Consider the following 9,415-nt stretch of genomic DNA (forward strand, 5'->3'; position numbering starts at 1 on the left):
CATTTCGTCTAATTTTCTTGCCTTACTATATACAGGGAAAGGCTGTCAATGCAGAGATGCTTGCATCCAATATCATCAGATTGGTCATGGGTCCTACAGGGACAACAGTCACATTTCCCAGGGATATGGGTTTCCCTAGTATATTTGACTCCAAACCTTCCAGGTATTGCTCATTGCAAAATTTACGTTGATTCAACTATTAATATTGGCTTTCTGTTATATAACCATTTCTGGTTTGGTTGGATATTCAGTTACCCTCCTCCACGGGAAAACTGTGCGGGTCCATCATGTAATAACCCATACAAGTATCGAGATTCGAAGTCAAAGCTACCTCTTTGTAGTCTGCAGTGCTACAGGGCAATTCAAGAACAGCTGCTGGCTGAAACTACCTGCTAACATTGCCAAAAATCCAGTACTAACCTCTGTGCTTATGGTAAAATTCTGCACATTTATGTCTTGATTCATGTATCAGAGCTTAGTATAACGGCATAATTTCCAACTTAGGATAGAGAGATTAAACTGAGTCTGTATATCGCTCCCTTATACTTTTGTGGAGCCGCTAGTTTCTTTTTTGAAAGGAGGTTGATTCTGCGATGTGGTTAATATTTTACAAGGCAGGTTGCCTAGAAAGTCTTTTGTCTACATGGTACAATGTTATCAAGGAAAGAGCATCCAAGTTTATTTCACATGGAATGCATTAGGGCGACAGCTGCTGAGGGTGTGTCAAGAAATCAACAACTTGAAACAATGCTCAGAACATGACTCATTTTCCAAAGGCTCTGTGCTATACATATATTTCAGAAATTCACTGTGTACTTATGGAAGGAAAAAGATACAAACATGAAATTTACTAATATTTTTCCTTTCCTGTTTTTTCTTTGTGGTGGATTGATCTAAAACCAATAAAATGTAAATAAAGAAGGAAGATCAATGATGAGCAAGTTGTCAAAAATTGAACAACGCCCCTAATTTCCAAGCACCAAAAATATTGATTTCTTCGAAACAAACGTAATTGAATGATTTGAAAGGCTGTTTTACATTTGACTATCTACATGTTTATTTAACGAATTACACTAAATTATTCACAATTGTCAAGAACATGTAATTGAACTCTTACTAATTTCTTTGTTAAAGACATTTAACCATGCCACTAACATTGGGTTGGATCCCTATCCAATTTAAGGGGCCGGGCTTTAACTCCTGGGCTGTAACAATAATTATTTTTAGTGGAAAAGTGGGAAAAGCCTATAAACAAATTAAGTAGGAAGGACAACATACAGACGATATGCTACTCTATGCTCCCGGGTCGTAACCCATCCGTAATTAAAATTCGGGTCAAACAAGAAGATTTGTTGCTTTGCTTGGGGAAAGGATATTCAGGAAGTCGCTGTTTCAGTAAAACTAGTTTCTTGTTCCGCTTCACTTCTCTAGAGAGCTATACACTACCCTTATCGTTCCAGAAGCCCCCAGCGCCGCCTTAGCCCTAAACTGGGAGATAAGGTCACCTTCCTTTTCTCAACCAATACAACTCCAGAAATACGCCTCTAAATTGGCTGAAATTAGTGTTTCAATTTTGGTTTAAATCTGGTTCAGACAGGTAAGTTAGATAACAATGGCACACACGTGCGTCTCGACATCCGCTTCGTCTCTTCGGTTGAGTTCGCTGCTCTTCTCTCCAAACTCAAGCACCAATCTTGATTCTCACAAGTTATCTCTTCCTTTCCATCCCTTTCGTCCCAGGTATTCTTTTTTATTCCCTCTTTCTCTTTGTCCAATCTAGGAAACTGTAATATAATTCTTAGATTTCAAGTCTGTTTTGAATTGAACGTTTAAGTCGACATTCTGGAATCTAGGAGGTAGAGTTACCGTTCTTCCAACCGTAATTGAAGTCCGCATTTTGTTTTAATGTTGGTTTCTGTGAAGAGGGTGCAAGATAGATTTTGTTTCATGATGTTTTTCTTCTTTTTGTTTTTCAGTTTTCACGTAATCGGCTAAGTTCAAAAGTAAGAGTTTCTTAATTATAATTTTCAGGAAATTGAAGAAGCTAGTTAGTAATCAAAAGAATGTGATGAGTTCTCAGCCAAAGGCTGTTTACACTGGAGAGTTTTGGGCTTCAGAGACAACCTCTCGACAAGGAATTTGGTCAATAAGGTAAAAATTGGTATAAATTCAACCCTACATTGTCTAGCGGGGGGTTTTTTTTTTCAAAAAAGAAAAAAAGAAGATTTTACTTTGTAATTATGCAGGGATGATTTGCAAGTCCCATCATCACCCTACTTCCCTACGTACGCACAAGGGCAGGGGCCACCTCCGATGGTGCAAGAGCGATTTCAGAGTGTTATTAGCCAACTTTTTCAATATGTATGAATTTGGTTTGGTTGTGAAATTTTGTTTAAAAAGACTTTGGTTTCTCTTCTATCAGGTTTCTTATATTGGTTGTTTCTTTTGATTGTTAGAGAATAATTCGCTGTGGTGGAGCTGTTGATGATGATATGGCAAACATTATTGTAGCTCAGCTTCTCTATCTTGATGCTGTTGATCCTCACAAGGTCTGTTTGGTTCCAGGCTCGCATTTTCTCAATTGCAAACACATTGGTTTTCTTCTTTTAAAAAAAATAAACCTAAAATGTCATTGTGAGTGTTATTTACCTCTTGGTGGTTTTTTTATCTTGTCAACAGGATATTGTCATGTATGTCAATTCCCCTGGAGGGTCAGTTACAGCTGGTAATATACTATCTCATGAGATTCTAGTATTTATATTTGCACTAGTTTGTTTAAAATAGTAAGCTATGGATAATTTTTATAGACTTGCCTAACTTGTATGGCTTTGCATTTTCTTAGGTATGGCCATTTTCGACACTATGAGGCACATCCGGCCTGATGTCTCGACTGTGTGTGTTGGACTTGCAGCTAGGTATAAATTCATTGATTTAATAATTTCTGTTTATAACACAATATGTTCACAGCTTGATATGAAACATTGGAAAACAATGGTTTTGAAGCTATGTCTACTTTGTCTATTATTTAAGTATTATTGATCTTAACTTCAAAAACGTAAAGTATGGTATTCGATTCATTCTGACTGATATCCGATCCTTGAAGAGAATATTTCTTAATGTGTAATAAACTTTACTTTTGGCCAAATTTGTTATAAGGCTTCAATGTATTTAAGGGCATATGATAGAGATTGGTTTTATTACTCATGTTCTCTAGCTTAGATGCCTGAGCTTTGTGTTAGTCCTTGATTTTGGTTAATACCTACCCTAAAAAATTATTTTACAGTATAATATTGTATAGAGAATAATGAGAACAACCATTACAAGTGAAGCATTACTTCGCATAGGATAACTATTTCACGCGGAAGGTGGTGAAAGTAATTTTGAATAAGTGGTAGGGTTTATCGGTTATTTTCATCTTATAATGTTTAAGAGAGTTTGGTTTGGTGGCTCAGATATGGAGGTAGTTAAGAGGTTTTCTTTTGACCTTTTCCTGAAGTACAAGTGTTTTTTCTTCTTATCTTTTTCTCTTGTACCTATTCACATACACCTTTTTCCCTTAAGTTGTTCTTGTATAGCTTTTCCTATATACCTCTTCCATTTACATAAATCTCATATATTATTAACATTCATAAAATCCATTACTTTAATAGTTACATAATGGATTTCTAAATGTTACTCAACATTAAAAGCTCAATAATAGTCACCCGATATTAAAGTCGTTACTTATTACGTGTTTTAAAACCTATTCTTGAGTAATTGCCATTTCTGGCACTATATATAGAGTCTTCACAATTCATTTGAGGGACCTTTTTAGAACTACCTTGTTCTCACTCAGAGCATCTCTCTACTTCTCTTCTACCCTCTAATTCTCTACTTAATCTCTTCTTCCTATCACGACACTGAGTACTTCTAAAACTGTTCTGATCTTTCTCTCCGCTATCTTCGATTCATCTTTTACTTGTTTGTAACGCTTCCTCTCCTTATTACAAAGAACCCTCTTATAGTTTGGAGTACTTTAGGAATTGCTTCGATCTTCCTCTCCGCCATCTCTGATACATCTTTTACTTGTTTGCAATGCTTCATCTCCCTATCACAAAGAACCCTTTTACACTTTGTATGTTAAAGCCACATTTAGTTTAATCCCCACTTTGGAGGAAGAGGGGTTATGTGCATTCTGTTTGGTGTCCCAACTGCCAGAACATTATAGGTTTAAGGCCTAGTTCTAGCCTGTATGTCTGGTCATAGTAGTTTGTATGGCTACATTTTGATCCATGGCATACACTCAGTCTCAAGTGTACATCATAATAAATAATAATGGATTTATGAGTGCTAGCAGCTAGGTGCTGGATGGGAAATATTTCTTGGCACAAGGGTGGGTAACGGACAAAGGAGTAGCCCCCCAATGTGAGGGTGGTAAGGGTGGGTGAAGGATTTGGGGGATGGGTTGGCCTAAACTGCCTGCTCCTTTTGCAGAAAAACCTTACCCTGATCTTGGCAGGTCATCCTAGAAACCCAACAGGTGGGGTTAATATTGCAACTTTTGGTTTGCTTTTTCTTGTGATTTATATCTCTCGAGAATTAATTGTCTAATAACTTGTCCTAGTTTTCTCTGGTAATAACTGAATCTACAATTTGGGTTTTGCTAGTTATAACATTAGTTACAGAGCCAAGGCCGGTCTTTACCTGGCTGTGGATTGCATTCCACCAAAAAGCTGGTGCTTAGTTCTGTGTGAAATGTTTAAAGCATTTTTATTAATGGAATTGTGCAGCTGTAATCATTGATTCCTTTCTGGCAATTTGAGATGGATGGTATAAGGCAGTTCCAAGATTTTTGTGAATCCCTTTGTTTTTCCTATAATCTAGAAGACTATATAATTCCGCGGACAATGGTGTGAAAAAATAATTTTAAGTTCTTTATGTAATTGTTACTGGATGCTTGGAAGTTGAGTGTTGGTTTATAGCTTGAGTTTTTGTTAATTATGACAAAATAACGTTTTTAGTGCAAAAGCCTAATGATTGATTATTAAAAGTTGCAAACCCTTTGATGTGAAATACTTTTCTAAATTCAGATGTTTGTGGTTGGTCCTGGGAATAAGAATTTCTATTTGCCTGTGGATGCAATTGTTTGCTATTACTAATGGATATATTTTGTTTTTCATGAACAGTATGGGAGCTTTTCTGCTTAGTGCCGGAACCAAAGGTATATAATGCTTGTGATTTGTACCATTCAAAGCTTCTTTGTCCGGTGTAGTTGTTTTCGCCAGTCTACTAAATGTGCTCATCCCTCTGTGTGTGTGTGTTTTTTTTCCCAAAACTTCAGGAAAACGATACAGTTTACCTAATTCAAGGATAATGATACATCAGCCTCTTGGTGGAGCTCAAGGAGGGCAAACTGATATTGATATTCAGGTATGTATTTTTCTTGGCAAACCTCATTTTGTTTAAATTTGAAATTTTCTGCCTCCCCTAACCCTCTCTGCATAAATCAGATACAATGAATTGTATCTTTGATGTTTATGATACGTGACAGCCAAGCACTAGTGAACATCCCTTTTTGCTAGAGTTTTTTTTTTTTTTTGTTCTTTTTAGGTGGGTTTTGGGGGAATGGGAGGCTTTTTAAACTTTGTTATTAAGAATGGACCCAATTTTTTTCTTCTAAGAAAAAGACTAAACAGTGCACCAGTGGGATGCTTTCATTTGGATTGTTTAACTCCTTTGTGTGTAGCTTCATAATTGTTGTTCAGTTGTTAGACAGTACCCTGACTAGTAAACATGATTGTCAGGCAAATGAAATGCTGCATCATAAGGCAAACTTAAACGGGTATCTTGCCTACCACACTGGTCAAAGTTTGGAGAAGATTAACCAGGATACTGACCGTGATTTTTTCATGAGCGCAAAAGAAGCCAAGGAATATGGACTTATTGATGGTGTAATCATGAATCCTCTCAAAGCTCTCCAGCCACTAGCTGCTACAGCTGATAGTAATGAATAGCTTAGTTTAGGTACTCTTTTGCTATCAATGACGTGGCTCTATTGTAGAGATAACCGGAAATGATTGCCCAGTTTTTCGATTCTCTTTGGATACTAAATAATGATTATATTTCTGGTGAAGCAACATGAATTTTGATGTTTATCATGTAACAAATATAAAACCTTGAGAAATCGGTGAAGCTTTTTACGGAGTGTGCTTGTTCTCTAAGAAACCTCTTTTGCTGTAGAGATCATTTTTCAACATGAAAATCTAGTTCTAATCAATTGCATTATCCGCCAAAGCCTTCGTTCACTTTGTTGCTTAATATAAATGTTTCTTGGATGTCGTCTTTATCATTATCCCATAAGGCATCGATATTAAAGGTCTAATTGATCCATTTCTTTTACCATGTTTATCAACTAAATTCTCTAGCTTGTATGTAATAGATTTTAGGCTTTTCATGAACTTCCAGTTGGTGATGACCCCATTGCCTTTTAATCATTAAAGTGCCTTAATATTATATGGTTTTTGTACTTAATTAAGATATTATTTATTTTATATTAAACATAACATTCGATGGGACTGAATTTAATCCATTGAAAGCGCCTGCAAAGGCATCAAGATGGAATTCGGGGTAAGCAGCAGGGTTAATCTAACGTCAGATTTTTTGTGGCGAAACCATTGACATGCCATGGAGGACTGCTGTAAACCTAGTGAAAAGTGAAAAACAGTGTTACTAATTGGGCGACTTAAATTGATGTCAGGTTTTGCCAAAAGACAATATATATCTATATATATATATATATATATAAAAGAAAAGAGGTGACATGCTACAGACATCGGGTACATGTTGTCACACGGACAGTAATCAACAACAGAAGTTGATTGGTTTCAAAGATCACTACATTACCGCCTCAACCTTTTTCAGCCTTGACATGACCATCCAATTCTTGATTTTTGTTCTTGACTGTTGCTACCGTACAGTGAGTCTAAAACAGAAAGTTCAACACTATCTTGATGGCCTTATTGTTTTTTGACAATCAAATATGATTGATGAATTCTAACCAGATCTACTGTACTACTTGCTTATGTGCAGTAGCTTTGAAGTGTCTCCTCTTCTTTTACAAAGGAGGTCTGGGGCAGCATCTGACAGAAGTCCATAGTTCAAACTGTCTCTAAAAGGGCAAGCCCTGGCTAATTAGATATAATTCTCAGATTATCCAGATCTTCAATCTGTACAATATTTGTACGGACGAATAAGGGGAAAGCATGGGAGTTTCCTCACCTCAAACTCAGAGGTGGCCAACCGTATAGATAATTTGCCATATTGAACAGCTTGTAAAACGTTATCAGGAAAGGGGGAATCTTCAATCTGTACAATATTTGTAGGGACGAATAGGGGGAAAGCATGGGAGTTTCCTCACCTCCAACTCAGAGGTGGCCAACCGTACAGATAATTAGCCATATTGAACAGCTTGCAAAACGTTATCAGGAAAGGAAGAATCTCCAACTTTTGCTGCAGCTGGAGCTTGAATAAAGAGATTTTGACAGTATGATTCTGTCGTATTTCCTAGTTGTTTTATATTGTTTGCATAAGTTTTGGTGAAAGGTGCCACAAGCATTTTTGTTGTCTTTTGAATAAACAAATTTCGGTTACCCAAAAGCAGAAATAACCCTAAAGAAAAGTAAAGATGTCCCAATTATTTGCGATTCTCAATGATTCGCCAACCTTCCGAAGAGTTGATTGGCTCACACAGCTGGGGTTTAATTAAAAGCAGCCCAAAGGGTATTAATTTCCTTTGTACCAAAAATAAAAATCACATAATTTGGGGGTTGAAAGTAAGAACAAAGATGTGAGAATGAACAATGGGGCGTGGAACATTATCCATCACGCGTATGACTGTCGAAGTCCAAGCGGAAATAACCTTCACGTAATAGTCTTCTTTTCAAAGTGAGAACAGTCATGCCAGTGTTCATCTTTCCATGTCCTTTTCGCTTCTAGACTCGATCTAGTGGAGTAATTATAGTTGGCAGGGCAAACCCAAACAGAAATAAATTTTAAAAAAATTCTTTTTTATTTTTCCTAGTTAAAATCAAATGACGTGGATGCATACGACATGGGAATTTGACAAATTTGAGGCTCTGTGGGTGTTTCACCCCGACGAAAGGGGTTCTTGGGGTTCGTTTGGCATCATGTAGAAGGGAATCTGTAACTCAAAAATCCACTCGGCAATCCAAAAAGTACGCTGTATACTTTTCAGGAGACAGATTCCGGAACTCGATCTAAATCTCGCAACCCAGAGGTGAACAAAAAAGAAAAGGCCGAACCCCTTACAACAAGAAAGTTAAACAGGAACCAAAAACAAGATAACGAGAGCAACCACCAAACACAGCTCTTCTGGCGTGAACCTCGTGCCTTCATTAATTAATACTTAATGTGCAAAAGAGCTAGCACCCAACAAAAGTAGCCACCGTCAATCTTCTCTCTCTTTGGGGAGTGCGTGTGTGGTTGTGTCTATATCCGTTGGACTTGATAGGTTTTCCCCGTTCTGCCAAAAAGCATTTTCATCCCAGTCTCCCAGATTAAAAAAAATGACAGCAATCCACGAACTTTTCACGCCAGGGTACCCAACTCTCTCATTTTGTGAACCTTCAGACGAGAAAAAAAAGAAAGGTAAAAAAAAGTAGGATGATGCTGAACCAGAGCCACTAGTAGTGGGGGCATAATCACTTCATTATAAACATCCTAATTACATTTTTCTAAGTCTGAGAAACACTCAGATCAAGAAGGGACAACATTTATTCCTTCATCGGAAATCTTGCTTCTCATGAAGCTTGTGAAAGCTGAAGATATGGGCAGTTCTTCAAGTTCATCAAAGAAATCATTTTCTTCTGATTTTGGTGTTGAAGATGTCGTTATGTGAGGGCAAGACAGCGGCTCTTCATCCAATAGAAACCCCAGTGTGTCGTGGGTTTTCTCTAGATTCCCGGTGAAAGGATCTTCTTGGTTAATTATAATATTTCGGGGAGAGCTTAATGGGGATTGTAGATAGTGAAAATGCTCTTCGCTTGCATCTTCATCACTGCTTGTTTTGATGGGTTCATTTTGTACTTCTTCCGGCTCTTCTTGTTGTGGATCTTCTGGCAGCTGTTGTTGTTTAGGAGTCGGGTACTGATCATCACTGTGGTCGGTTTGGGTTTCTTTTGGCGACTGCGTTAGGTTGGTGGTGTGGAGATCAGGGCCTGGGTGGTTATGACTAGAGGTGTAAGTGATGATGAGCATTGAAGCATCTGTTCTGCATCTTTCTACTTGCTTTTTGGCAGAACAACCCTTTGATGTACTGCACCTGTAATAGCCCCTGCATGAGGAAACATGAAATTTTGTGAGAATTCTTGATGGGGTGAGGTGGGATGGGACAAAATGAAGAGAAAACGACATTCTT

General features: G+C 37.5%; 2 protein-coding genes and 1 long non-coding RNA gene across 4 annotated transcripts; 2 read left to right on the top strand and 1 right to left on the bottom strand.

The window, feature by feature from the left end:
* The first annotated feature begins 6 nt into the window (after positions 1-6).
* LOC110413120 (uncharacterized) lies at positions 7-866 on the top strand. The gene is made up of 2 exons (XR_002444921.2): positions 7-163; positions 252-866. It is a non-coding gene; the product is annotated as an uncharacterized LOC110413120 (long non-coding RNA).
* Positions 867-1,357: 491 nt separating this feature from the next.
* Positions 1,358-6,204, top strand: CLPP5 (nuclear encoded CLP protease 5). 2 transcript variants are annotated; one of them, XM_021423825.2, is made up of 10 exons: positions 1,362-1,500; positions 1,594-1,740; positions 2,032-2,151; positions 2,247-2,361; positions 2,457-2,549; positions 2,680-2,725; positions 2,843-2,915; positions 5,166-5,200; positions 5,321-5,409; positions 5,784-6,204. In XM_021423825.2, exons 2-10 carry the CDS (start codon positions 1,613-1,615, stop codon positions 5,991-5,993), a joined length of 909 nt encoding a protein of 302 aa, XP_021279500.1. In that variant the 5' UTR covers positions 1,362-1,500; positions 1,594-1,612; the 3' UTR covers positions 5,994-6,204. The 2 variants fall into 2 exon arrangements, with proteins under 2 accessions (XP_021279498.1, XP_021279500.1); XM_021423823.2 differs by having other exon boundaries at positions 1,358-1,740.
* A 1,997-nt stretch (positions 6,205-8,201) lies between these two features.
* LOC110413940 (WRKY transcription factor 22-like) lies at positions 8,202-9,411 on the bottom strand. The gene has a single exon (XM_021424970.1). It carries the CDS (start codon positions 9,409-9,411, stop codon positions 8,755-8,757), a length of 657 nt encoding a protein of 218 aa, XP_021280645.1. The 3' UTR covers positions 8,202-8,754.
* Between the last annotated feature and the right edge of the window lie 4 nt (positions 9,412-9,415).

This window comes from Theobroma umbraticum, unplaced genomic scaffold (assembly GCF_002168275.2).
Source record: "Theobroma umbraticum cultivar Fairchild unplaced genomic scaffold, ASM216827v3 scaffold_4.1, whole genome shotgun sequence".
Taxonomy (NCBI): domain Eukaryota; kingdom Viridiplantae; phylum Streptophyta; class Magnoliopsida; order Malvales; family Malvaceae; genus Theobroma; species Theobroma umbraticum.

Coding starts and splice junctions, on each gene's coding strand:
- LOC110413940 (XM_021424970.1), bottom strand. CDS start 9,411: ATGTCGTTTTCTCTTCATTTTGTCCCATCCCACCTCACCCCATCAAGA.
- CLPP5 (XM_021423823.2), top strand. CDS start 1,613: ATGGCACACACGTGCGTCTCGACATCCGCTTCGTCTCTTCGGTTGAGT. Junction 1,741..2,031: donor TTCCATCCCTTTCGTCCCAG/GTATTCTTTTTT, acceptor TATAATTTTCAG/GAAATTGAAGAAGCTAGTTA. Junction 2,726..2,842: donor TGGAGGGTCAGTTACAGCTG/GTAATATACTAT, acceptor GCATTTTCTTAG/GTATGGCCATTTTCGACACT.